Below are 27,998 nucleotides of genomic sequence, written 5' to 3'. Positions count from 1 at the left end.
GCGGAAGTTGCTTCCAAGCGCTCTGCGATTTGTAGGCGTGAGTTCCGGTGGGGGCCGCAGTGGTGGTGTGCGGTCGGGAGAGTCGCGATGGCGGCGGTGGATTCGGATGTCCAGTCGCTGCCTCGTGGGGGCTTCCGCTGTTGCCTCTGCCACGTTACTACAGCCAACCGTAAGCGGTGGTTGTGAGTTTTCGTCTTTGGGTCCTAGCGAGGGTTAGAGGTGGAGGGCATAGTCCTTGGCAGGTGGGTTGGTAGGGCCGCTCGCCTCCGTTTTCGCTCCGCCTAGACCAAGGGGCTGCAGAGTGGCGGAAGTCCTGCCGCTTCTCCCTCTCCTTCCCAGCATCCGAAATCTCCACAACGAACGTTTCATTCTTATTCCCTCTTTAACCGTCGCCTGTTGGACGCCACCTTTGTGTCTGGTACTCTTCTAGGCTCTCGGGTGGGGTGAGGGGATTCAGAGGTGGAGACCTGGAGAGCCGTAGGATCACAGAGAAAGTCGCGGTTAACTCAGGGAAGCCCTACAGAGGAGCGACCCAAAGGCAGAGACGGGCGGAGTAGCATGGCGTGCATGACTAGGAAGAAGGTGGGTTTGGCAAAGTAGACAGGGTTCTTGTAGGACAGCACGCAGGACTCCATGAAACCTCAGATTCCACTTTTGAAGTCTGGAGTCGTGATCTTCCCTAAACAGGAGCTTCTATCCTTGTGTGTGTGTGTGTGTGTGTGTGTGTCACTATCACCGTTTGCCCCATAGGGCAAGCCAAAAATCCAAGATAGTCTTTTCTGGCCCCACATATTCATCGGTGGCAACAAACAGCTGACCCAGAATTTAACAAAAATAATAATTGCTAACTTTTCCCATGTTCTATATGTGTATGCCCTTGTGGTTAGTTGTATCCATATCTTCGTTTTGTGGCCCACGAAATTGATGCACAGAGAAGTTAAGTGACTGGCCCAAGATCTCACACAGTTTGCCAGAACTGGGATTTATTATTATTATTATTATTATTATTTCATTTATTTATGATAGTCACACAGAGAGAGAGAGAGAGAGGCAGAGACATAGGCAGAGGGAGAAGCAGGCTCCATGCACCGGGAGCCCGACGTGGGACTCGATCCCGGGTCTCCAGGATCGCGCCCTGGGCCAAAGGCAGGCGCTAAACCGCTGCGCCACCCAGGGATCCCAGAACTGGGATTTAAACTTGAGCAGTGTGACCTCAGACCATGCACTTGCAATCTCTCTACCATACCTAGAGACCATCCATGACGTCTAGGGTCCTGCTTTATTTAGTTCTTCTGTAATATGATCTGGATAAGTTTCCTGTTATTTATTTATTTATTTTTAAAAATAATTTTCGGGTGTTGCTTTACCTAGCACTTAGAGAGGGTTTTCTTTTGTTTTGTTTTTTTAAAGATTTTTATTTATTTCTCCATGATAGTCACACGGAGAGAGACAGAGAGAAGCAGGCTCCATGCAGGGAGCCCGACGTGGGATTCGATCCCGGGTCTCCAGGATCGCGCCCCCGGGCCAAAGGCAGGCGCCAAACCGCTGCGCCACCCAGGGATCCCAAGGGTTTAAGAAAAATTTGTAGCTAGTTGTCCTGGGAACTACTTAGAGAGAATACCTTATGTGGACAAATGGACAAGAGAGGGAGGTGAAAAGAGGCAGGACTTGGTTTATTCAAAGGCCACCCTTTCTGTAGCTTGGAAGGATTGGTAAGATTTAGGTATGCATTTAGGTAAAGTCAAGGGGTGGGTACATTTGGATAGAGTGATTTGGATACTTTTGTTTCACAATTATCTCTGTAGGACCCAGCCTAGACGCCCACTTGGGAGGCCGGAAACACCGACACCTAGTAGAACTACGAGCTGCCCGAAAAGCCCAGGGACTTCGAAGTGTGTTTGTCAGTGGCTTTCCCCGGGATGTGGATTCTGCTCAGCTTACTCAGTACTTCCAGGCATTTGGACCTGTGGCGAGTGTCGTCATGGACAAGGACAAGGTAGAGTGAATGGCTTTTGGGGTAAAGAATGACTCAGGTGTGCCACGTACAAGAAGAAATGAGAGAGAAACCAGGAGCCCTGTTTCAGCTGGTGCCTTATGTGGCTTGTCCTTGATGGACACCACAGTACTTGGGCTAATTCAGCTTTGTGAGCCTTTGCCATCCCCTGCCCTGCCCCAAACTCCCACCTCCCTGGCTCCTGCTTGGATTTGTCAGTTTGCCAGAGTTAGTCATTGGGGGACTTTGGATCACTAATTTATTGTCTTTGTTTTATTTGCTAAAACTCCACTAAATGTGGAGTCTGCTTAAGATTCTCTTTCTTCCCCCGCTCTCTCAAATAAATAAATCTTTAAAAAAATACAGTCTACACACAGTGCCCAGTACTAAGTCAACAGTTAATATTTGGCAAATAAAATGAAATAAACCTTCTTTATTCCTTTGAAAAAAAGTTCAGTTTTACTGTTGTGTTGTATCATCATATTATAGTTCTCAGATTGTGCTCTGGTTATGTAAGCATGGCTTTGGTGATCCCAAATGGCTTTGGCAGCCCATATCTTCTCTTAGGATGGGGTGGGTGTGTTTTTCTTAGAGATCACATTTGGCAACTGACCCACAGAAGCTTTATTTTTTTAAATTTTATTATTTATTTATTCATGAGCGACACACAGAGAAAGGCTGAGACACAGGCAGAGGGAAAAGCAGGCTCCTAGCTGGGAGCCCAATGTGGGACTCGATCCCGGGACCAGGATCACGCCCTGAGCCAAAGGCAGATGCTCAACTGCTGAGCCATCTAGGTGTCCCACTACAGAAGCTTTAACACAAGAGGTTTAATTGTTTCCTTTATTTTTTTTTATTTATTTATTTATTTTTTTTTAAATTTTTATTTATTTATGATAGTCACACAGAGAGAGAGAGGCAGAGACACAGGCAGAGGGAGAAGCAGGCTCCATGCACCGGGAGCCCGACGTGGGACTCGATCCCGGGTCTCCAGGATCGCGCCCTGGGCCAAAGGCAGGCGCCAAACCACTGCGCCACCCAGGGATCCCTCCTTTATTTTTTTTAAGAGTTTTTTTTATTAATTCATGAAAGACAGAGAGAGAGAGAGAGGGGGGGGCAGAGGGAGAAGCAGGCTCCCTGTGGGGAGCCCGATGTGGGAATCAATCCCAGGACCCCAGGACCCCAGGAACATGGCTTGAGACAAAGGCAGACGCTCAACTGCTGAGCCACCCAGGCATTCCTTTTTTTTTTTTTTTTTTTTTAAAGATTTTATTTATTTATTCATGATAGACACAGAGAGAGAGAGGCAGAGACACAGGCAGAGAGAGAAGCAGGCTCCATGCACCGGGAGCCTGACGTGGGATTCGATCCTGGGTCTCCAGGATCGCGCCCTGGGTCAAAGGCAGGCGCTAAACCGCTGCGCCACCCAGGGATCCCCACCCAGGCATTCCTAATTGTTTTCTTTAACAAGAAGTCCAGACCTGGGCAGTCTGGGACTTGACTTTTCTCCTGCTCTGTCATTATTGGGCATGTGGTTCTCACTTCCTAGTTGTGATAATACCGCTTGCACATCTTCAGGTGAGAAAAAGGGGCAGGCTGAAGGACAGAGTATAAAAGGCTAATGCCAGCTGAGTCTGACTGTTTTCCCCTGCTTTTCTTTACTTTCCAGGAAAATATCTTTTCCCAGAGCCCACATGTGTGGGGGGGTGGTCTCTTCTGTTTATGTATCCTTGCATCAGTGACACGCTGGCTCACTTAACTATGGTTTTGAAGAAGTTTTGATGCCTATTTCTGATGCCTATTAGTATTTTCATTGGTGTTAGATGAGAGATTAATTTGGGAAGAATTGGGTCTTTTATACTGAATCTTTCCATAAAAATGCTATGTCTTCATTATTGATATCTTTATTATTTTTTATTGTTTTTTTAGATTTTATTTATTTATTCACGAGAGAGAGAGAGAGAGAGAGAGAGGCAGAGACACAGGCAGAGGGAGAAGCAGGCTCCGTGCAGGGAGCCTGACGTGGGACTTGATCCCCGGTCTCCAGGACCACACCCCGGGCTGAAGGCGGCACTAAACCACTGAGCCACCGGGGCTGCCCTATTGATATCTTTAAATGTAAAGTTTTATAATTAGTAACTTGTATTAGATTTATTCCTTAGTACTTCATATTTTCTGTTGCCACTGTAAAAGGTACTTTTTTTTTATCTATTACTGGTAGAAAGGATCATAATTACTTTACATATTGATCTAATATTTAGCAACCTGCTGAATTACTTAAAAAACCACAGACTTTGTTGGGTTTCTATAAAGACAATCATATAATTTGCAAAACAAAACAAAACACTTTTTTTTTTCTGTATGTTGATAAATTGAACACCAATAAAAAAATAAATTTATTAAAGAAAATTATAGGAAGCAGAACAGAATCTATCAAAATAAAATGCAATTATTAGTTAGAGGAATAAGTCTGACTTCTGAGAAGGGGAAAAATGTAGGTCAAGAAGACACAAAAACAGGGCAGCCCCTGTGTCTTAGTGGGTTAGCGCAGCCTTCAGCCTGGGGTGTGATCCTGGAGACCTGGGATCAAGTCCCATGTCGGGCTCCCTGCATGGAGCCTGCTTCTCCCTCTGCCTGTGTCTCTGCCTCTCTCTCTCTCTCTCTCTGTCTCTGTGTCTCTCATGAATAAATAAATAACTTAATGTGCTCACAGTATTTATAGGTCAACTTCCCCGCTGGCTACTTTTAGCGCAGCTGTACAGTGTGTGATGGGGATTTCTTCTCATCTTCTCTGGCATAGGTAAAGTCCTCAGAGAGAGCAGAACTATGTAAGACATATCCCATGCTTATGGAATTTGCAATTTCGTTGCTCCTCTTTTTTTTTTTTTTTTTTTTAATTTATTTATGATAGGCACACTGAGAGAGAGAGGCAGAGACACAGGGGGAGGAAGAAGCAGGCTCCATGCACCGGGAGCCCGATGTGGGATTCGATCCTGGGTCTCCAGGATCACGCCCTGGGCCAAAGGCAGGCGCTAAACCGCTGCGCCACCCAGGGATCCCCTCGTTGCTCCTCTTAAACCTGAGTTTAAAAGTTCAAGTTTCTGAAGTCTTCCTCAAACTTAAGTTCAAGCCACACAAAGAAACTATCTGTCCCTGACACAACTGGGAAGTCATTAGACTTCTTTTTTTTTTTTTTTTTTTATTTATGATAGTCACAGAGAGAGAGAGAGAGAGGCAGAGACACAGGCAGAGGGAGAAGCAGGCTCCATGCACTGGGAGCCCGATGTGGGATTCGATCGGGTCTCCAGGACCGCGCCCTAGGCCGAAGGCAGGCGCCAAACCGCTGCGCCACCCAGGGATCCCTCATTAGACCTCTTATCTCTCTCTTTTTTTTTTTTTAAAGATCTTTATTTATTTATTCATGAGACACAAAGAGAGAGAGAGAGGCAGAGACACAGGCAGAGGGAGAAGCAGGCTCGACACAGAGAGCCTGGCGTGGGACTCAGTCCAGGGTCTCCAGGATCAGGCCCTGGGCTGAAGGCGGCGCTAAACCGCTGAGTCACCCCGGCTGCCCAGACTTCTTATATCTCATTGGCCTGAATTCTATTACATGGTTACCCCTAGCTATGGCAAGCCTGAGAAATGAAATATATATATTTTAAGATTTTGTTTATTCATGAGACACACACACACACACTCACAGAGAATGACAGCGACACAGGCAGATGGAGAAGCAGGATACACGCAGGAAGCCCGATGCAGGACTCGATCCCGTGCTCCGGGATCACACCCTGAGCCAAAAGGCAGATGCTCAACCACTGCGCCACCCAGGTGTCCCAAAATGAAATATTTTAGTTGGACACCTTGCCCTTATGAGAATCGGGGTTTGTTTGTTTTTTTTTTAAAGATTTTATTTATTTATTCATGAGAGACAAGGAGAGAGAGAGAGAGGCAGAAACACAGGAAGAGGGAGAAGCAGGCCCTATGCGGAGAGCCTGACATGGGATTCGATCTTGGGTCTCCAGGATCACACCCTGGGCCAAAGGCAGGCGCCAAACTGCTGAGCCACCAGGGATCCCAAGAATCGGGGTTCTATTAGTATGAAAGAAAGGGAGAATGTGTATTGGGTGGGCAGATTCCTTCTCCAGAAAACTCAGTATGTCTGTTTTTTTTTTGTTTGTTTGTTTTAGTATGTCTGTTTTTATTTGTATTTTTTTCAAATGTCGAGAATGACCTTTTCTCGGAACTGAAACCTCAAGTTTATGAGCCTTCTAATTATTTTGACAATAATGACTAAGATTTTTTTTTTTTAAGATTTTATTTATTTGGGGGAATCCCTGGGTGCCTCAGCGGTTTAGCACCTGCCATTGACTCAGGGCGTGATCCTGGGGTCCTGGGATTGAGTCCCGCATCGGGCTCCCTGCATGGATGGAGCCTGCTTCTCCCTCTGCCTGTCTCTGTCTCTGTCTCTGTCTCTCTCTGTCTCTGTGTCTCTCATGAATAAATAAATAAAATCTTAAAAAAAAAGTGGCTGGGATGCAGGCTTCTGAATCTGCTACTCCTGCTCTCCCCGATGCCTTCCATGGGGTTCTTGAGAGAAATGTGTGTACAAAGACAAGGCCAGCCAAAGAGTCACCTACTTATAACAAGGTATGCTACAATAACCCAGACAGTGTGTTACTGGGGTGCCTGGCTGACTCAGTCCCTGGTTATAAGCAGGACGAGGCTCTATCTTTACTACTGAAGAGAATATAAAAGAATATGGACTTTTGCCCTGAGGCAGTCATATTTTTCCTGCTCCTGCTAACATTTTGCCATGAATGTCATGACACTCTACTAGATCATGGCATCACACTGTAATGTTGCTGTTATTTCTTTTTTTTTTTTTTTAATGTTTATTTATTTATGATAGTCACAGAGAGAGAAAGAGAGAGAGGCAGAGACACAGGCAGAGGGAGAAGCAGGCTCCATGCACCGGAAGCCCGATGTGGGATTCGATCCCGGGTCTCCAGGATCGCGCCCTGGGCCAAAGGCAGGCGCCAAACCCCTGCGCCACCCAGGGACCCCCATGTTGCTGTTATTTCTAGATAGGAAGTCTCTCCAAGGTAATGGATGTTTATATTTCCACCAAGCACAGTTCATTCATTATAAGTATTCTAAATCAGTGCTAATAGAATCTAATTTTTTTTTAAGATTTTATTTATTTAGTCAGAGACACAGAGAGAGAGGCAGAGACATAGGCAGAGGGAGAAGCAGGCTTCGTGTAGGAGCCCAATGCGGGACTCTATTCCAGGACCCCAGGATCATGCCCTGAGCCAAAGGCAGATGCCCAATCGCTGAGCCACCCAGGCATCCCTAATGTTTTTTAAATTTAAATATTTTATTTATCTATTTATGAGAGACATAGAGAGAGGCAAAGGCAGAGACCTAGGCAGAGGGAGAAGCAGGGAGCCCATGTGGGACTTGATTCCGGGACTTCTGGGATCATGATCTGAGCCAAAGGCAGATGTATAACCACTGAACCACCAGGTTCCCGCTAATAGAATCTAATTAAGTTAAAAGGGGAAATTAGGGGATGTTTCAGAGTATAAGAAGTGAAATCATGTCATTGGCAAGAGTAGGGGAGAATAGAATAAGTAAAATGGGATTTTCAGAGGCAAACTGGGATGAGAGTAAAATATGTGGAATAGGAGTGAGGGAGAGAATTGTTTTTCTAAACATGTTCCCTGTTCTGTAAATATTCCCAATTTATAGGCGGTCCCCATCTCACTCATGACACACATGTCAAACCACATATTTGGATTCTGGATTCCAAAACCATGATCCCTGCCCTTTTTGTGGTTTGCTAGGGCGTATTTGCTATCGTGGAGATGGGGGACACAGAGACTCGGGAAGCTGTCTTGTCACAGCCCCAGCACAGCCTAGGAGGACATCGCCTGCGGGTCCGGCCACGGGAGCAGAAAGAGTTCCAGAGCCCAGCTTCCAAATCTCCCAAAGGAGCAGCCCCTGACAGCCACCAGCTGGCCAAAGAACTAGCTGAGGCCCCTGATGTGGGGGCACAAATGGTGAAGCTTGTGGGGCTGAGGGAGTTGTCTGAGGCTGAACGGCAGCTTCGGAGTCTCGTGGTGGCCCTGATGCAGGAGGTCTTCATGGAGTTCTTCCCTGGTGAGTCACCTCCCTTACCGTGTGTGAGCCCTTCCTGCCCTTCCCTCCACTGAGTCTACATCCCCCACCCCTCTCCCTCAGCTGCGGGCGTTTGGCTGCTCTTCCTTCTTTATGTCCCACTATGTTCTTCCACCCCATTCTCCTCTGTAATGTCACTCAACCTTTCTTCTCTGCTCGGCATCCAGGCTGCGTGGTCCATCCTTTTGGCTCTTCCATAAATAGTTTTGATGTCCATGGCTGTGATCTTGACCTCTTCCTGGATCTGGGTGACTTGGAAGAGTCTCAGGTGAGTGACCAGGGAGGCAGCTTGGAAGAGTCAGTGGGGGGCAGCCCCGGTGGCACAGTGGTTTAGCCTGCAGCCCAGGGCGTGATCCTGGAGACCCTGGATCGAGTCCCACGTCGGGCTCTCTGCATGGAGCCTGCTTCTCTCTCTGCCTCTCTCTCACTCTGTGTGTCTCTCACTCTGTGTGTCTCTATGAATAAATCAATAAAACCTTTAAAAAGAAAAAAAAAGAAGAGTCAGTGGGAATGGTCATGTGACTCTGGGCCAGCACGATCTCTCTCTTGTGCCTTAGTTCCTCATCTGTAAAATGGGGATAATGGAACCCACCCAAAAGGGTTATTGTGATTAGAGAAATGTGAATGTATTAGGTGGTCATTAGAGAGGATGAATGCTAATGGACACAGGATATATGGCATTTGTAACAGGAAAAAAAAATTTCAAAACGGTGTACAGTATTATATACTGTATTTTGGGGAAAAATATATGAAAAGAGATACAGTGAAGTAATTTTGGGGTTATGTTTTTGTCTATTTTCTAAAATCTAATATACAGATCTCCTTTTGGAATAAGGTGGTTGTTAGTATTTTTTAAATAGGCTTTGTTTTTTAGAGTGGTTTTAGGTTCACAGCAAAATTGTGCAAAAAGTACAGTTTTCATATACTCCCTACTTTACAAAAAGGGTTATATTAGGGATTATTTATTTATTTGGGGGGGGGCAGAGACAGAGATTGAACTTGAGTAGAGGGAGGGGCAGAGGGAGAGAATCTCAAGCAGACTCCCTGCTGAGTGTGGAGCCTGATGTAGGGCTTGATCTCACGACCTTAAGATCATGACCTGAGCTGAAACCAAGAGTCAGAGCTTAACCCACTGAGCCACCCAGGCACCCCACAAAATGGGTTATTGAAAAAATAAATTTGTTTTATCATTTTCCCTATGTATGTACACATGCACACATATACACTTTATATTTTCAGAATCATTTGAGGGCAGGTTGCGTACATGATGCCTGTCATAGTCCAGTGTCCAGTAGGGAAACAAAAAGGCATCCTTGTGTACAGCCGCAGGACAGACATGTTACCTTATGCAAGCGTAAAATGTTAGGAGACTTTAGTCTGCAGCCCATCCTCCGCTTTCATCAGCTGCCCACCAGCAGGCTTGTGTTGTCCCCCTCAGACTCCTTTACAGTTCCTCTGCCTTCTTTGGTCTTTTCATGACAGTGACATCTTGGTAGAATACAGACCACTTATTTTGTGGCATTAAAACGTTATTTTTAATTTTAATAAGAGGTTGTGAAATAGAGTTCGTATATATAAAACCCCTGGACCAGGGCCTGGCACATAAGCAGTAATGATAGATCTTGGGGGATGTTGCCCAAATGGGGGACAGCATGAGAGGTGAATAATTCACTGAGCTCATTTCTATCCACAGCCAGCCCCAAAGGCCCCAGAGTCTCCATCTTTGGACTCAGCCCTTGCATCACCACTGGATCCTCAAGCCCTGGCCTGTACCCCAGCTTCCCCTCCAGATTCACAGCCTCCTTCTCCTCCAGACTCAGAAGCCCTGGATTTTGAAACTCCTTCCTCTTCCCTGGCACCCCAGACTCCAGACTCTGCTTTGGCCTCTGAGACCCTCGCCTCTCCCCAGTCCCTGCCTCCAGCCTCACCACTGCAGGAGGACCTGGGAGAGGGGAACTTGGGGAAGGCCCTGGAACTGGCAGAGGCCCTGAAGGGGGAGAAACCAGAGGGGGCAGCAATGCTGGAGTTGGTGGGATCCATTCTTCGGGGCTGTGTCCCTGGAGTGTACCGAGTCCAGACTGTACCCTCTGCCAGACGCCCTGTGGTCAAGTTTTGTCATCGGCCTTCAGGTCTTCATGGTGACGTCTCCCTCAGTAACCGGTACCTTTGTTTAGGGGGTGGGTGGGAAGGCCAGCTGAGTATTCTGGGGTGGGTGAGACGGGGGCCCTCGTGTGGGGAGCTCCTGTACTTGCTGAGGTTATCCTTGTTGGGTCCCATCCCACTTTCTGTCACTTGTCTCCTGTCTCACATCCACTTTCATGAATGTAAAGTGTGTTCCTTGGAATACTTTTTTTTAGGGGATTTAGGAAAAAGTTTTAGGGTTGAGTAAGTTTGGGAAATGCTGAGTTAGATGCAAATCACTTTCTCCCTTCCCACCCTCTCCCCCACTTCCTTTCTCCCTCTCTCCCTCCCTCGCTTTGTTTCTTTGCATATGAAAGGCAATTTGAGCTGTCTTGTAACTACAGCCTTCTCCAATACCCTAAAGGATGCAGTGTTTCCCAGTTTTGATTTCCTTTTGCATGACTTTTCACTTGACCCACGTTGGCAGACACTTGGAAAACCCTCTCTCGGCCTTATTTGCAGGCCCCGTCCTGCAAGCTTGGGACAAGAGCTAGGATAATGGATTCAAAGGGTTCCGCAGCACTCACACCCTTGTCTTTGTTCCAGGCTGGCTCTGCACAACTCTCGCTTCCTGAGTCTCTGCTCTGAGCTCGATGAGCGAGTTCGGCCTCTTGTGTACACCCTCCGCTGTTGGGCTCAGGGTCGAGGGCTGTCAGGTGAGAATGAGTCAGGACACTTGGGGTTGAGCCGGTGTTGGGGCAAAGGCAGGGGTTCATGGAGGGAAGGGGAGGCAGGCACAGGAACCAGGGTTGAGAAAACCAGCATGGAGGTGTTAGATGCACCTCCAGCATAACTGGAATTATTGTTTATCTAGGAAGCGGCCCCCTCCTCAGTAACTACGCCCTGACCTTGCTCGTGATCTATTTCCTTCAGACCAGGGAACCTCCTGTGTTGCCTACTGTGTCTCAGCTCACCCAGAAAGCAGGTACAGCAGCCTGGCCTCCACCTTCTTTATCTTGTCAGCTTCAGCTTTCCTCTTGTTTTGTTTAGATGCACTGAGCTACCCCAGGAATGAGATCTCTGCTTCCAAATCTTTCTGCTTCCAAGCTGATCTTCACCTTTTTGCCTTTTATAGGTGAAGGTGAGCAGGTGGAGGTGGACGGCTGGGACTGTAGTTTCCCCAGGGATGCCTCAAGACTGGAGCCCAGCACCAATAAGGAGCCCCTCAGTGAGTCTGGGGAGGCGGGTAGAGGAATTTTTTTTTTTTTTTTAAGATGTTATTTATTTATTCATGAGAGACACAGAGGCAGAGACATAGGCAGAGGGAAAAGCAGGCTCCCTGTGGGGAGCCCGAAACTGGACTGGATCCCAGGACCGCAGGATCACGCCCTGAGCCAAAGGCAGACACTCAGCCTCTGAGCCACCCTGGCACTTGAAGCTGGTAGAGGATTGATAAATGATGTTAATCACTGCTGTAGATTATATATCCGTCAGTTAGTTTGTCAGGCATGGTTCTCACAGCATAGTTCTCATGGGATAGCTAGTATTGTTAATACCATTTCACAAATGAAGAAACCATGCCTTGGAGCAATTAAGTGGCTTGTTCAAGGTTACACTGCCAGCGAGGGAAAGGAGCAGCATCTGGGGAAGGACGTTGCTGGGGGCACAGGCAAGAGGCCGGACCTCTTGTTTTAGAGATCAGAGGAGTTTGGCTGCAGACACTTCTCTGAGCTACTTGGAAGGGAAAAGAAAGTCCTTCCAAGAGAATGCCTCTAGTGCAGGCCTGTCTCAGTTCTGACCTCTGAGTAACCCCTTCTGCCTGGTCTTCCTCCTCTTCTAGGTTCTCTGCTAGCCCAGTTCTTCTCCTGCGTCTCTTGTTGGGATCTCCGTGGCTCACTGCTGTCCCTGCGGGAGGGTCAGGTACTGCCTGTGGCAGGGGGCCTGCCCTCTAATCGCTGGGAGGGCCTGCGCCTTGGCCCCATGAATCTCCAGGACCCTTTTGACCTGAGTCACAACGTGGCAGCCAACGTGACCAGCCGCGTAGCTGGGCGGCTACAGAACTGCTGCCGAGCAGCAGCCAATTATTGCCGAAGTCTCCAGTTCCAGCGCCGTTCCTCCCGGGGTCGGGACTGGGGGCTGCTCCCCCTTCTGCAGCCCAGCTCCCCTAGTTCCCTGTTGTCTGCAACACCCATCCCTTTACCCCCTGCTCCTTTCACCCAGCTCACTGCCACCCTGGCCCGGGTGTTAAGGGAAGCATTGGGGTGTCATATAGAACAGGGAACCAAGAGACTGCGGTCTGACAGAGGTGGCCCTGAGGAGTCTCCTCAGGGAGGGACAAACAAAAGATTGAAACTAGACGGACAGGAAAAAAGCTGTGAGGAGGGGCTGGAAGAGCAGCAGGAATGTGTCAGGGACCACAGTGAAGATGGGGTGGAGGAAATGGTTGTGGAGGTTGGAGAGATGGTGCAGGACTGGGTGCAGAGCTCTGGGTGGCCAGGGGAGCCACCCCAGACGACCACAAAGCAGCTAGCTACTGGAGGGGAGGGACAACCAGGACATGCAGCATTGGCAGAGCAGAGGCCTCAAGGCCCTGATGCTGATGCAGCCAGAGAAGGTTTTTGGGCTGAGACAGGGAAGGGAGTGTTGCTGTCCTCAGTGAGCTGGCGCTGTGCCTTGTGGCACCGAGTGTGGCAGGGGCGGCGGCGGGCCCGGCGACGCTTGCAGCAGCAGACCAAGGACAAAGGTGGAGGCACTGCTGGCACAACAGCATGGCTGGCGATTGAGGCTCAGGTCACCCAGGAGCTGGGAGGACCAACCGGTGCAGCACAGCGGCCAGAGGCTGAGCCACTCCTGACCTTTGTGGCATCTGCCTCCCAGGCTGACCAGACTCTCACCGTGACCCCAATCCAGGATTCTCAAGGCCTGTTCCCTGATCTCCATCATTTCTTACAAGTTTACCTCCCTCAAGCACTTCGAAACCTCCTCAAGTGAAGACAGGGACCCTAATGGGCAATAAAGCTGCTAGTTTAATAAACACTAGAGTTTCCTCTAATTTCCACCTGGTAGTAATCCTTCCACCCACTACTTGCCCTCCCCAGACCTACTGCTCTTCTCAGACATGCCTTTTTTGGCCACCCTAAAATAGGTCTGGGCCTATTTGCTTCTTAGCATTTATCACCACCTGCAGGGAGGCCTAAATGTGGTGTGTTCCTGCACCCGGAGCCCGCTCGGTAGAGTTCTTGAAGGATGGAGTGCCAGGTGGGCGGCTTGGGCAGTACCTGGAACAAGAACCGAGTTTGCCTCCACTTTACCTTACCGCCCAGATTTATATGGTGACGGCCTGAAATTGGGGTTCAGGGTTCTTTGTCCATTCTCTCACTTAACAGAGTTCATCCTGTTCTGATTAAAACGGGGAAAAACACTGTCCGACCTGAGCGTGGGTAAAGGGGTGTCCATCATCGGTGAACTGGCAGCCCTCTGCAGGGTGGCGGGAGGCAGGGATCCGCTGTGTTCTCCCTCGGCCCTTCCCGGCTGCAGGCCCTGCACCAAGGCCCTACCTGCAGCGACTGCATCCCGGAGCCCGCCGGGTGGTTTAGACGGAGGAGACCTCACTTTGGTAGAGGGGTTTCTGACTTGGGCTCCGGTGAGATCATCCTCCTCTCCCGTAGAAAACCAGAGCGGGAACAAACGTACTTAGGCACACAGGACTGGTTTCCGCCCCTAGTGAGAGTCCCCCAGTCCTGACGTTAGGGGCCTGGAAGGATCTCCGTCAAGTCACCGCGGGTTTCCGAGCTGGAGGGGAACGCCTCTGGGACCTGGCACGGCGCGGAGTTGGCAGCCGTGCCACGTGGCCGGGAAGAGGAGGCTTTCCAGCTAGTTCTCGGTTTACCCTCCGCGCCTCGCACCTCCAAGCGGGACTCCCATTGGCCTCCGTCGCCTGCGGGGCGGGCCAGTCAAGAGTCGCGTGGCGCAGGCGCGAGCTGTCCCTGTGACGACCAGCAGGCCCCACCCCCTTCTTTCTGCAATTCAGCCGCGGCGGGGTGTAGAGCTGTCGTGCGTATGCCTTCTGTGCCGTCCTCGCTTTGCGGCTGCTGTTCCTCCGCGGCTCTCCCCTCCCCCCTCCTCTCCCCGACGGCTTACTTTGCGGCAGCGCCGAGCGCCCCACCCCCTTTCTCTGCGGAATCACCATGGCGGCCGGGGTAAGTTTGCCGGCTCCGGCGATCCAGGTCGCGGTATCCGACGCCATCCTCTGCCCGAGTGGAGCCCTCCGGCGTCAGAGAAGTTCTGGAGCCGAGCGAGGGACTGGTCCTGGGTCTGGAGACCGTACTGTTGGGAGAGCAAGGCTTCCAGGCCCCGGCGGGGAGCTGAGGCTGGAGCTCTTGGAGGCCAAAGAGGTGGAAGGGTCTGGGGCAGAGCGGCCAGGAGATGTCGGATCCTGGTCTTCTGGGGCCTGAGAAGGGGGTTCGGGTTCACTGCCGCCTCGGGACGTGGGATCCGGGCAGGTTGACAGAACTTTTGCGACCGTTTTGTGGGGGAGCAGCAGGGACGGGGCGCAAAGGAGGGTCTTTGTGGGCAGGCAGGGCGGTCTCCGGGTAAGGGTCGTGCGGCGGGGAGGTGTGGGAGGGAGAGGGCTCTCCGGGCGGCGGAGCCAGACCGTGCGGCCGGTTAACAGAAGGAGAAGCAACGGCAGAACTCACTGCGGGACAGGACCGGAGGGACGAAGGGGACGCAGGACGGGAAGGAATGGCTCTTGGGGGAGACCGAGTTGGTTTAGGGGGAGAGGATGCCATTCGATTTCTCCGTGGCTTTTCGGAGGGGAACTTGGAAATGGTCGTGTGTGTGTGTGTGTGTGTGTGTGTGAGAGAGAGACAGACGGGGAGTGATGCTTTCGAAGGGGGTGAGCGGCTCAGTCGTAGAGTAGGCAGGTACTCGTTAGCCATCAATGAATGAACCAGAGCTCTAGGAAGGGAGGAATGTGTCGGCAGGTGGAGTCTGACGGAACTACGAGTTCTGGGTTTCTCCACGATATATTGGAGGAGACGAGAATGCTTCTGGGGATGTCCTTAGGGAAGGTCAAACCTGTCAGCGCTTTATTTAGCAGTTGGTGTGTAGTTCTGTCTTGGGCATTTCAGCGGACTCTGATTACACATGGCAGATACTAGAGAGCGTGGTTCACCAGGGGGAGTAAAAGTGAGTTGAACAGATTGGGAATAACTCCGGGAATTTATCCCTGGAAGTGACATTTCCGACTGAGAGCCTTGTGCTCATTAACGTTCCCTCCCCTCCTTTCACCCACAGACCCTGTACACATATCCTGAAAACTGGAGGGCCTTCAAGGCTCTCATTGCTGCTCAGTACAGCGGGGCTCAGGTCCGCGTGCTCTCCGCACCACCCCACTTCCACTTCGGCCAAACCAACCGCACCCCTGAATTTCTCCGTAAATTTCCTGCCGGCAAGGTGAGTAGAAAAGTGGAGAGGGGTCTTTGGTCCTGAGAACCCAGAGAGTCCTGAGATGGTCTCAGTCTGAAAATGGTCTCCACCTTTAAAAGGGAATTTTCTGTATAATTTGCTCTTTATATATTTCAGTGATTTAAAATTCCTTTGAGGGATCCCTGGGTGGCGCAGTGGTTTGGCGCCTGCCTTTGGCCCAGGGCGCGATCCTGGAGACCTGGGATCGAATCCCACATCAGGCTCCCGGTGCATGGAGCCTGCTTCTCCCTCTGCCTGTGTCTCTGCCTCTCTCTCTCTCTCTCTGTGACTATCATAAATAAATAAAATTTAAAAAAAAATAAAATAAAATAAAAAAAATAAAATTCCTTTGAGTTAAGTGAAGATTCGCACATAGTTAAAAACGATGCAGAGCTGTTCAGTGGCTTGTTATAAAATTCGCAAGTTTCTTTGTATTTGCGGGAAAGAATGGGTTTTGGCTGTTTTCAGCGCAAATATATCGAGTATCTGCCATGAGCCAACCAAAGGGCTTATCGAGGTCGATAAACAACCATGATAAACAGAGAAGAGATAAATGCAGTTCAGGGAGCACCACAATACTTTTAAGAATACGGAGAGAGATGACACTTGGTTTTTGGTCTTTTGCATATTTGATTGAGGGATTTTATATAAACAGTTGATAATATTTAAATCTTTGCGGTTTCTCATGTGAGTTCACATTGTAAGGGATACCAAGTTACTTAAATTTTATTTCTGGTTCCTAAGTTTCAGATTGTAGTAGTTCATATCAGTAGTTTGCTTAGTAAGGATTGTCAGCCTTATGTAAGAACTTTATCCCAGTATTGGCTAGTGAGTAATTCCTGATTGTTTTACTTAATGTTTTTTTTTTTTTTTCATTTTATCTTTTGACTGTTTTATCCCAGGTTCCAGCATTTGAGGGTGACGATGGATTCTGTGTGTTTGAGAGCAATGCCATTGCCTACTATGGTAATTTGCAGTGGGTGTGGGAATGGGAAGATCAGGAATGAAGGAGGTAGGAGAGGATGAGGGTGAGCTGTAGTGGACAGGAGAAGAATTTTTACGGACTTGGATCGATGTTGGCCTGACCCCAAAGTTCTGACCTTTGTGTTCTGCCTCTGCAGTGAGCAATGAGGAGCTGCGGGGAAATACTCCAGAGGCAGCAGCCCAGGTGGTGCAGTGGGTGAGCTTTGCTGATAGCGACATAGTGCCCCCAGCCAGTACCTGGGTGTTTCCTACCTTGGGCATCATGCACCACAACAAGCAGGTAAGCCTTGGAACTTGGGGAGAAGCCAAGGCCCAGGATGAAATCAGCTCCTGAGTGTCAAGGAGCAAGAAATAAAATAGATTGAGAAAAGGAGATGCTAAGAATTTGTGGATAATAAAAGACCTAATCTTTGGGGTATGAGTTTGGAGCACTGCTGTTGATAGTGTCTGGGTTCTTTGTTACACAGACCCAGTTGGAGGTGGTGCCTGTCATGAGTGGTCAGAGGAGAGATTTCTGTTATAGAAAAGCTATCCCAAATGGTAGGGGAGTGGTTACATCAGGTGACTTCTAAGGTTCCTTCTAAAATTCAAAGATAAAGGACTAGGTCATATAGTGGGAAATTAATCCAGACTGCACCATGAGGAAATTTGACCTTGAGAGCTTCCTTTGTGATACATTTGGAGTGATCTGGAATCTGACTCCATTGAAAGAAGATGGGGATGAGCCAGAACTTTGTAAGTGAAATAGCTACCTTAGGTCTGTCATTGGAGGGGAGAGGGAAAGGGATAGGTATCCACTATTAAGTTTTGAATCCTTTTAAATCAATAGGCCACAGAGAATGCAAAGGAGGAAGTGAGGCGAATTCTGGGGCTCCTGGATACTCATTTGAAGACGAGGACTTTTCTGGTGGGCGAACGTGTGACACTGGCTGACATCACAGTTGTCTGCACCCTGTTGTGGCTCTATAAACAGGTGACATTTATAAAGAATTAGGTTGGCAGAGGATAGGGGGCGGTTAGAAATTAAGCCATTAAGTCTTCCAGGTTACACTGTATTCTGCTGAGGACTTGGATGTGAAGGGTGTCGGGTAACTACTAGTCTATAGGAATCCCAAGTTTGAATACCATGACTACCTTCCCTCCTGAGAAGTTTGGTAATGTTCTGTTTCCTGAGTTTCTGTTTGATAGAAGAGATGTGGTTTGTTTCTGTATTTTTGGGGTCCAGCTGTGCTTGTGCTTAGTTGTAAAGACAGGAAAGGCGGGCAGCCTGGGTGGCTCAGCGGTTTAGCACCGCCTTCAGCCCAGGCCGTGATCCTGGGGTCCCGGGATTGAGTCCCATGTCAGGCTCCCTGCACGGAGCCTGCTTCTCCCTCTGCCTGTGTCTCTGCCTCTCTCTCTCTCTCTCCCCCTTCCTCCCCCCCCTCCCTCTCTCCCTCTTTCTCTCTCTCCCTCTTTCTCTCTCTCTCTCTCTCATGAATAAATAAATAAAATCTTTTTTTTTTTTTAATTTGTATTTATTTATGATAGTTACAGAGAGAGAGGGGGGGGGGGCAGAGACATAGGCAGAGGGAGAAGCAGGCTCCAAGCACCGGGAGCCCGACATGGGATTCGATCCCGGGTCTCCAGGATCGCGCCCTGGGCCAAAGGCAGGCGCTAAACCGCTGCGCCACCCAGGGATCCCAAATAAAATCTTTAAAAAAAAAAAAAAAGACAGGAAGGGCTGGTAGCTTCAGTGTCCAGATCTTTTGGAGGCAGGCTGGGTTCAGTTCTTAGTTTCATTACTTACTAGTTGTAGGTAGAGGGATGTGTGTGTTTGAGAGAATTCCTTGAGTTCTTTTTTTTTTTTTTTTTTGTCCTCTGTAAGCTATAAAATCAGCGTGGTAGTAATTAGTTTGAGGTTTTTGGGTTAAAGAAGATGACATGTTGCTGACCAAGCAGCTATTGGACTAATATGGGTCCAGAATAGTAGTGCAGTAATTGGAAAATAAAAAAGCATCTCCTTTGTGTCAGGCTCTGTGTCAAGGGCCTTGCAGGGATCATCTTAATCTTTACCTGCTGTATGGGTGAGGAGAAATGGAACCTGGCCCAAGGGAATGTAGCTAGTAAGTGTGGCATAGAGTTTGAACCCAGTACTGCAGAACCAGAGCCAAAGAACTGACCGCTCTGTTCCGTCTTCTTGACAAGATTATTTTCCATATAATCTTAGCAAACTAAAAGATGGTAAATGAGTTTTTCACAAAGCTAAGTTTAAAGGACAGTTTGTTATTCTGAAGTACTTTTTTGCCTTTTTTTTTTTTTTTTTTTTTTTGACTGTTGAATATTCTTTAGCTTCTGAAGTTTGGTGAATAGTATATATCATGTAGATAATTGTGGTTTACTTAGTAAAACGAGTAATTGGTAGCTGTGTTGCCCTGCCTTTTATTTATTTGCTTTAGTTTTATTGATATGACTTTTTTTAAGATTTTATTTTTTTGAGACAAAAAGATACAGCATGAGCAGGGAGGGAGGGCAAAGGGAGAGGGAGAAGCAGGCTCCCGGTTGAGCAGGGAGCCTTAATGTGGGGCTTCATCCCAGGATGCTGGGATCATGCTGGGATTACGACCTGAGCCAAAGGCAGACTTTTAACCTACTGAGCCACCCGAGTGCCCTGACACGTGACATTTAAAAGGTTGGAATGGGTAGGCCTGGGTGGCTCAGCGGTTTAGCGCCTGGTTTAGCGCCTGCCTTCGGCCCAGGGTGTGATCCTGGAGTCCCAGGATCGAGCCCCACATCGGGCTCCCTGCATGGAGCCTGCTTCTCCCTCTGCCTGTGTCTCTGCCTCTCTCTGTGTGTCTTTCATAAATAAGTAAATAAAATAAAAGGTTGGAATGTGGGACGCCTGGGTAGCTCAGCGGTTGAGCGTCTGCCTTGGGCTCAGGGTGTGATCCCTAGTGCAGGGATTGAGTCTTGCATTGGGCTCCCTGTGAGGAGCCTGCTTCTCCCTCTGTGTTTCTCATGAATAAGATTATAAAGAAATAAAGAAAGATTGGACGTGTAGATGAAATGGTTTTGTAAATGATGTAAGGCACCATATGAACGTGTCTACCAAGTAGATTTATAGTAAATGAGGGATGGGATCGAGTATCCGCTGAGTTGGACTGTATAGTGAAAAAGAGGAAGGTAAATGGGAAGTACCCTTCCAGGGTAAGATGGTATACTATACTAGGGAGCTCCCATCTCAGGGATTGAGAGGAAGATTGGAGCTTTGGTGTAGAAAGAAATGTCTCTGGCTTGAAACTCCTCAAGAACTTTCTCTCCTTTGCTTCTATTCTACCCTTATGTTTTGACAGGTCCTGGAGCCTTCTTTCCGCCAGGCCTTTCCCAATACCAACCGCTGGTTCCTTACCTGCATTAACCAGCCCCAGTTCCGGGCTGTCTTGGGGGAGGTGAAACTCTGTGAGAAGATGGCCCAGTTTGATGGTAAGTCTGTGGAGATACAGGAGTATATGGCCTGGCTCTGGGCTGGTTGGCTCAGTCTCAGTCCCTTGATTTCCCATCAGGCTTTTGGGTTATGTGAACCCACAAATAAGGTTCACGTATATTTGTTGCTGAGGGTTGTGTTCTTGCTTCAGGACATACAGGGAACTGGTGGCAGAGCAGTGCAGGGCCTAGATCCCTTAGTTCCCTGCCCGGCAGTTTTCCTCCATTACCCTGCTCACTGCCTGCTTTTAGAGGCATATGGAAAGAGGGAGGATATTGACTTCTCTCCCTTTTTCTGCACCAGCTAAAAAGTTTGCAGAGAGCCAACCTAAAAAAGACACCCCACGGAAAGAGAAGGGTTCTCGGGAAGAGAAGCAGAAGCCCCAGGCTGAGCGGAAAGAGGAGAAGAAGGCTGCTGCCCCTGCTCCTGAGGAGGAAATGGATGAATGTGAGCAGGCACTGGCTGCTGAGCCAAAGGCCAAAGACCCCTTTGCTCACCTGCCCAAGAGGTAATGATATTGGGGGGTAGGGGACATGGGACTCCCAAAGGCCACTTTTTGCCTCTGTGTGTTCCCCTCACACAGCTAGGGCTATTTTAGGTTGTCCATACAAAATTGAAAGATGTTTTGTGGGCAGCCCGGGTGGCTCAGTGGTTTAGTGCCACCTTCAGCCCAGGGTGTGATCCCGGAGACCCGGGATCCAGTCCCATGTCAGGCTCCCTGCATGGAGCCTGCTTCTCCCTCTGCCTATGTCTCTGCCTCTCTCTCTCTCTCTCTCTCTTCTCTGTGTATTCTCATGAATAAATAAAATCTTAAAAAAAAAAAAAAAGATGTTTTGTTTGCAAGGAAAGTTTATCCTCAAGAATTGGATTAATTATTTTATTTTATTTTATTTTACTTTTATTTTATTATTTTATTTTATTATTTTATTTTATTTTATTTTTATTTTATTTTATTTTATTTTATTTTATTTTATTTATTTTATTTTATTTTATTTTATTTTATTTTATTTATTTTATTTTATTTTATTTTATTTTATTTTATTTTTTTATTTTATTTTATTTTATTTTATTTTATTTTATTTTATTTTATTTTATTTATTTGGGGATCCCTGGGTGGCTCAGCGGTTTAGCATCTGCCTTTGGCCCAGGGTGTGATCCTGGAGTCCCAGGATCAAGACCCACGTCCGGCTCCCTGTGTGGAGCCTGCTTCTCCCTCTGCCTGTGTCTCTGCCTCTCTCTCTCTGTGTCTTTCATGAATAAATAAATAAAAATCTTAAAAAAAAAAAACACAAGCATTTAAAAAAAAGATTTTATTTATCTGAGAAAGAGAGTGTGTGTACACCTATAAGCTGGGTGGGGAGGGGCAGAGGGAGAGGGAAAAAGCAGCAGGATCCCTGCTGAGCAGGGAACCTGACCTCATGACCTGAGCTGAAGGCAGACACTTAATCTACTGAGCCACCCAGGTGCTCCAAGAATTGGATGAATTTTAAAAGTGGAAAGGAAATTTCTAATATATCTAGTATTTGGGAAGATAAGAACTCCTTTTCCAGCAAAGAATGTAGACAGGCACAGAATTGGGTGTGGAGGTAGACTGGTCTTAAGTATGCTCAATAAGATTTGAGAGTCCTCAGAACTAATATAAGAAGGTGCAGAGAGCCTCATGTCTACCCTGCTGGGCTGCCTTTGCTGAAGCAGTGACACCACATCAGTGTTGTTTTATTATATTTTTACCCTTTTGATGAAGGCAGTATAAACATTCTCTCTGAGAAGCGAGGATGACTATGACTCCATAGTGCCTGTCTGCTTCATTATTTCTCAGATTGCTGGAGTTAAACCCCTAAAAGAAAAGGAAATAGATGAGACGGTTGTCACCCCTATCCACTGCCAACCTTTTTAATGAAGGTTGGGGTTCTTGGAAGAAAAGAATACAGTAAAAGGAAACTTTTCAGTGTGAAAAAAAGCAGGACATCTAGCACTACTCACATCATCAGCTAATGCCCTAGGTTTTTCATTAGAATTGCAAGCATTAGGAGACCTGTCTTGTCTGTGGCCACTTCACAGAGTCCTTGATCCCAGCTTTTCTCACCCACTCCCTGCTTTTCTCACCCACCCAAAGCCATCCAGCCTTTCTTAGTTGGTCTGTTAGGGTTCAACAGAGTTCACCCTCTGCCATTTTGTAAATTTTTTTTTAAGATTTAATTTATTTTAGAAGGGGACAGTGTGTGCATGAGTAGGGGGAGGGGCAGAGGGAGAATGGGAGAGAGCAGACTCCCCATTGAGTGCAGAGCCCAAAACGAGGCTCCATCTCATAGCTCTGAGATCATGACCTGAGTGGAAATCAAAGTTGGATGCTTAACTGACCGAACCATCCACGTGCTCCTTGTAATGGTTTTTAATGGGACAAACTAGCATGAAGGTACACATTGCTGGTGGCCATAATAGGGGTTTGGAGAGTTGTAAATGACAAGCATCCTAGCACCAGACGGTTACAGTAGGAGCTGCTGTTTCCCCAATTGGGGAGCAACTTGGAGTGTAGCTCTTAGGCTCAGGTACTTTTTTTTTTTTTTTTTTAAAGAGTTTATTTATTCATGAGAGAGAGACAGACAGACACAGGCAGAGGGAGAAGCAGGCCCCATGCAGGGAGCCCAATGCGGGACTCGATCCTGGGTCTCCAGGATTAGGCCCTGGGCTGAAGGTGGTGCTAAACTTTAGCCAAGCCCCTTGGGCTGTCTGACTCAGGTACTTCATACAAGACCAAGGAAGCTCCAGATGCAGCTGCTCTTTACAGATTTTTTTTTTTGGTGTGTATATAAATTGTATTAATCAACCTGAATGACATATGCTGTTGTAATACAAATCTCTAATTACTTGTTAGCTAGAGATTTTCAAGAGGTTAGGTCTGTATATTCTGGGCAGAAAATAAATCACCAGTAGACTGAAAATCTTTAATAAACATATCCTTTTGGGAATATTGGTTAATACCAATTTGTCCTATCACCATGGTGCTCTATCTGGCTGCCAAGATGATTTTTCCCCAGGTTTTTTTTTTTTTTTCTTTCTTTCTTTCTTTTTTTTTTTTAAAGATTTTATTTATTTATGAGAGAGACAGAGAGAGAGAAGCAGACTCCATGCTGGGAGCCCGATGTGGGACTTGATCCTGGGCCAAAGGCAAGCGCTTAACCGCTGAGCCAGCCAGGCATCCCTTCCCCAGGATTTTTATTTTATTTTTTTATTTTTTTTTAATTTTTTAAAAATTATTTATTTATTTATGATAGTCACAGAGAGAGAGAGAGAGAGGCAGAGACACAGGCAGAGGGAGAAGCAGGCTCCATGCACCGGGAGCCCGATGTGGGATTCGATCCTGGGTCTCCAGGATCGCGCCCTGGGCCAAAGGCAGGCACCAAACCGCTGCGCCACCCAGGGATCCCGCTTCCCCAGGATTTTTAACATCACAAAGGTAATGTCCTCAAAGTTGAAGACTGTTATTTTTCAAGAGTTCTAGTTCTTTTTTTTTTTTTTTTTTTTTTTTTAAGATTTTATTTCTTTGTGAGAAACCTAGAGCGGCAGAGACATAGGCAGGGAGAGAAGTAGGCTCCTTGTGGGGAGCCTGATGTGGGACTTGATCCCAGGACCCTGGGATCACGACCTGAGCTGAAGGCAGATGCTCAGCCCCTGAGCTATCCAGGGACCCTAGTTCTTTTCTTTTTTCTTTTTTTTTTTTTTTTTAAGATTTATTTATTTGAGAGAGAAAATGCGTTGAGCAGAGGGACCAGCTAGGGGAGAGGGCAAGCAGACTCCCCACTGAGTGGGGAGGCTGATGGGCGCAGCTTGATCCCAGGGTCGTTAGATTGTGACCTGAGCCAAAGGCAAGTGCTTAACCAACTGAGCCACACAGGTGTCCCAGTTCTAGTTCTTTTTATTTTATTTTATTTTATTTATTTTATTTTATTTTATTTTATTTTATTTTATTTTATTTTATTTTATTTTTATTTTATTTATTTTATTTTATTTTATTTTATTTTATTTTATTTTATTTTATATATATATATATATATATATATTTTTTTTTTTTTTTTTTTTTTCAGTTCTAGTTCTTTTAAGGCCTTCCAGAAGCTGTTCAGAGCCTGTCCTCACTTGGGGTGGAATGGATACAAGATGGTCATAAATTTTAAAGTTCAAACAGATGAGGCTGATATGAAGAGAAAAACCCTGAGTCCCTTTTTTTGGGTGCTTGAGGGGGAAGCACCTCAGAGGAGGTCTCCTTTGTGTATTTGGGAAAGAACACAGGACCGAGGATTCAAGGGCAGCCTCTGCTTTGCTATATTGTAATAGTGGGCAGGTCACACCACTTAACCTTATCTGGAAAGAGGGAAAGGAATGGTTTCTAACTCTAGGGTTTGTTAGCATCATTTACACTAATGAGTAATTGGTCCAATTAAACTTTTAGTGAGGGCTTTTTTTTTTTTTTTTTTTTTTTATGATAGGCACACAGTGAGAGAGAGAGAGAGGCAGAGACACAGGCAGAGGGAGAAGTGGGCTCCATGCACCGGGAGCCCGACGTGGGATTCGATCCCGGGTCTCCAGGATCACGCCCTGGGCCAAAGGCAGGCGCTAAACCACTGCACCACCCAGGGATCCCGAGGGCTTTTATTTATTCATGAGAGACAGAGAGAGAGAGGCAGAAACACAGGCAGAGGAAGAAGCAGACTCTCCCAAGTGGAGTCCAATGTAGAACTCAATCGAGGGACTCCAGGATCACGCCCTGAGCTGAAGGCAGACGCTCAAGCACTGAGCCACCCAGGCATCCCAATTTTTTTTTCCCCAAAGATTTTATTTATTTATTCATGAGAGACACATAGAGAGGCAGAGACATAGGCAGAGGGAGAAGCAGGCTCTCTGTGGGGAGCCTGATGTGGGACTTGATCCTGGGACTCTGGTATTGCAACCTGAGCCAAAGGCAAAGGCTCAACCACTGAGCCATCCAGGCATCCTTAGGGTTTTCTTAAATAGGTTTATGGCACATTTTACAGTAGAGGATTATGTAGCCATTAAAACATTTGTAAGGCGTGCCTGGGTGGCTCAGTTGGTTAAGTGTCTGCCTTCTCAGGTTGTGATCTTGGGGTTCTGGGATCCAGCCCTACATCGGGGTTCCTGCTCAGTGGAGAGTCTGCTTCTCCTCCTCTGACTTTCACCCCTGCTTATGCTTTAACTTGGGTGCTTGGGTGCTCGTGATCTTTCTCAAATGAATAAAAAAAAAAAAAAAAAATCCCTGATAGGGGGACAGTGTTAAATGAACAAATTGTGTAAGGCACAAAATTATATACATCATCTTTGGGAAGTCACCAGCGGGAAGTACATAAACATTAATCAATTCTGTTTACTGGCATTGCAGATGATTTTCTTCAGTCAGCATGTGGTTTTATAACTGGAAAGAAAAAAGAGAACCCCTACCATGAGGGGAGGAACTCTATAGCTGAGCCTTCTCAGTGTAGTGTTCCAGGTTGCCTCAAAGATCAGCTGAACCTAAGGGCTTTTCAGCATCTGGGCTTGTTCCTGGGCACAGTGACTCAAGGCCACCCGTATAAAGTCTGGGGCGGAGGTTCTTTGAGAACATTTGCTGCTTCCATTGTCATATTGTAGTGTGTGTAACCCGAAGAGGCCTGTGGTAGGGGAAGATACTTGGGTGAATCAGGGACTGTGACTCAGTGGGAAAGGGCCCTGGAGGGAGCCAGGGGGCTAGGGGCTAGCCAGGAAGGATGAGCGCTCATTCTGGGTTTCCACCAGGGGGCAGCAGTTTGCTGTGTTTTTCCTGGGTCAGGTCTCCCTCAGGCCCTGGTGTGTGTGTGTGTGTGTGTGTGTGTGTGTGTGTGTGTGTGTGGTGTCCCACTGTCTTCGAGCTTAGCCTACTTAAGACTGCAGAGAGAGAGCAGAGGAGTGGCCTAGGCCCTTCTTCCTACGCCCTTAGCTTTCTTCTGTTACAAGCTTGTACCCATCTGCCAGTCCAGTGAGCTCTTCCTTTAAACCAGTACATTTTAAGTGAAATTCGTCCTTAGCTTCTCTTAGCCTGGCGACTCTTTGTTGCCTCAGTAGGACCTTCTTCTCATCGATCTTGCCTTTTTTTCTCCATTCAGTACCTTTGTGTTGGACGAATTTAAGCGCAAGTACTCCAATGAGGACACTCTCACTGTGGCACTGCCGTATTTCTGGGAGCACTTCGATAAGGATGGCTGGTCCCTGTGGTACGCTGAGTACCGCTTCCCTGAGGAGCTCACTCAGACCTTTATGAGTTGTAACCTCATCACTGGTGAGAAGAGGGTGGGCTGAGGGAGGGGGAGGCCAAGGCAGTGGGTGCTGTGATTCTGAAGGCTGTACCCACTGTGATTCTGTTCTCCCTTGGCCCTGTCAGGAATGTTCCAACGGTTGGACAAGCTGAGGAAGAATGCCTTTGCCAGTGTCATCCTCTTTGGAACCAACAACAGCAGCTCCATTTCTGGAGTCTGGGTCTTCCGAGGCCAGGAGCTTGCCTTTCCGGTGAGGAAAGGAGTAGGGGAGGAGTTGCTCTCTTTAGGGTGGGGCAAGGAGATGGGAAGCACACTCTCATTCTTGTGCTTATGGGCATTCAGGAGAGTTCAAGGAATGTGTACAGGAGGAACTGTCACAGTCACAGGCGTTTTAGGATCTGATGACATGTGGCTGAGCTGGAAGTAACAGGTGTGGGGCAGGATCTGATCGGACCACACGCTTCTTAACCTGGCTTTTTCTCCCCAGCTGAGTCCAGATTGGCAGGTGGACTACGAGTCCTATACGTGGCGGAAACTGGATCCTGGCAGCGAGGAGACCCAGACGCTGGTTCGAGAGTACTTTTCCTGGGAGGGGGCCTTCCAGCATGTGGGCAAAACCTTCAATCAGGGCAAGATCTTCAAGTAAACATCTCTTGTCATCATCGCCTAGCTGCCTGTACCTGCCCTTCAGGGAGATGGGGGTCATTAAAGGAAACTGAACATTGAACCCTTAACCTGTCCCGCCTCCTTTTTAAGTGATGGCTTCTTCAAAGGGGAGTGTTGAAGCAGGGTGTTTTCTAGGTTTGCATACCTCCCTTTGCAGGAAGAAGTCTTCAGAAGAGCAGAAACAGAGGCCTCATTTTCGACTTTATATGCTCTGCCTGTACGGTGATGGCTGTCTTCTAGCCTAGCTGAGAAAGACTGGGTGCAGTTCGGGTGGTTGGTGACACAGAGCTTTGTAACTACCTGAGTCTGCAGGACCAGGTTGCTAAAGTATGGTAGCACACTGTGTGTGGAGGAACTTCATGGTGTTTCTCAGATTGCCCTGGGAGGTAGGTGGCATCAAGGGTCTGGGTAGAAAGTTCAGATAAGCAGGAGTACCAGGCACAGTACCAGCCTACTACCTAGAACGGGCACTGGCCTGTGGGCCCTAACTTGGCTGCGGATCATTTCTGGGGGATTTCTGCTTTCTCACAAGGAAGTGGGGTTCAGAGATTTAAGGGACTTAACTTGTGGTGACAGGATTTTGAACCCAGTGGGAACTCACTGGAGCCCAGAATCTAAATGGGCCTTGCTGTTTCCTGGAATGTAGAGGAGTCCTAATAGCCACATGAGAACCCTTCTCAGACCTGGGGGTACTATTTTTTCTCTTAGGTTTAATTTTTATTATGTTTTTTTCACAGATTCTTGTTCTACTTTGTCTTTTTTTTTTTTTTTTTGTATTTTTTCTGAAGAGCATTGAGGGTCTCCCTGGTATTAACAGTTTAGAGGAAGTTGGAAAGCTCTA

At 47.6% G+C, this 27,998-nt stretch overlaps 2 protein-coding genes and 1 long non-coding RNA gene across 7 annotated transcripts; 2 read left to right on the top strand and 1 right to left on the bottom strand.

Annotated features, from left to right (window-relative positions):
• Positions 1 to 10: 10 nt before the first annotated feature.
• TUT1 (terminal uridylyl transferase 1, U6 snRNA-specific) lies at positions 11 to 13,331 on the top strand. 3 transcript variants are annotated; one of them, XM_077861985.1, is made up of 10 exons: positions 25 to 169; positions 431 to 582; positions 1,806 to 1,996; positions 7,843 to 8,158; positions 8,344 to 8,444; positions 9,870 to 10,336; positions 10,904 to 11,013; positions 11,172 to 11,282; positions 11,433 to 11,525; positions 12,138 to 13,331. In XM_077861985.1, exons 3-10 carry the CDS (start codon positions 1,982 to 1,984, stop codon positions 13,286 to 13,288), a joined length of 2,364 nt encoding a protein of 787 aa, XP_077718111.1. In that variant the 5' UTR covers positions 25 to 169; positions 431 to 582; positions 1,806 to 1,981; the 3' UTR covers positions 13,289 to 13,331. The 3 variants fall into 3 exon arrangements, with proteins under 3 accessions (XP_077718110.1, XP_077718111.1, XP_077718112.1); XM_077861984.1 differs by lacking the exon at positions 431 to 582 and having other exon boundaries at positions 11 to 169; XM_077861986.1 differs by lacking the exons at positions 25 to 169; positions 431 to 582 and adding an exon at positions 205 to 418.
• Positions 6,862 to 13,848, bottom strand: LOC144292150 (uncharacterized). Of its 2 annotated transcripts, XR_013359637.1 has the most exons (3): positions 10,885 to 13,848; positions 9,520 to 10,340; positions 6,862 to 8,652 (listed from the first exon to the last, which is right to left on the bottom strand). It is a non-coding gene; the product is annotated as an uncharacterized LOC144292150 (long non-coding RNA). The 2 variants fall into 2 exon arrangements; XR_013359638.1 differs by lacking the exon at positions 6,862 to 8,652 and having other exon boundaries at positions 10,019 to 10,340; positions 10,887 to 13,848.
• A 489-nt stretch (positions 13,849 to 14,337) lies between these two features.
• Positions 14,338 to 27,225, top strand: EEF1G (eukaryotic translation elongation factor 1 gamma). Of its 2 annotated transcripts, none has more exons than XM_077861988.1 (10): positions 14,338 to 14,496; positions 15,596 to 15,754; positions 16,669 to 16,732; positions 16,888 to 17,030; positions 17,580 to 17,723; positions 20,080 to 20,209; positions 20,514 to 20,718; positions 26,342 to 26,514; positions 26,617 to 26,741; positions 26,979 to 27,225. In XM_077861988.1, the coding sequence occupies exons 1-10, from the start codon at positions 14,485 to 14,487 to the stop codon at positions 27,135 to 27,137; spliced, it is 1,314 nt and encodes a 437-aa protein (XP_077718114.1). In that variant the 5' UTR covers positions 14,338 to 14,484; the 3' UTR covers positions 27,138 to 27,225. The 2 variants fall into 2 exon arrangements, with proteins under 2 accessions (XP_077718114.1, XP_077718113.1); XM_077861987.1 differs by lacking the exon at positions 14,338 to 14,496 and adding an exon at positions 15,431 to 15,487.
• The last annotated feature ends 773 nt before the right edge of the window (positions 27,226 to 27,998 follow it).

The sequence above is a fragment of the Canis aureus genome, chromosome 21 (assembly GCF_053574225.1).
Source record: "Canis aureus isolate CA01 chromosome 21, VMU_Caureus_v.1.0, whole genome shotgun sequence".
NCBI classification, from domain to species: domain Eukaryota; kingdom Metazoa; phylum Chordata; class Mammalia; order Carnivora; family Canidae; genus Canis; species Canis aureus.
The sequence above is the reverse complement of the archived record's forward strand: the minus strand, read 5'-3'. Positions and strand labels throughout refer to the sequence as shown.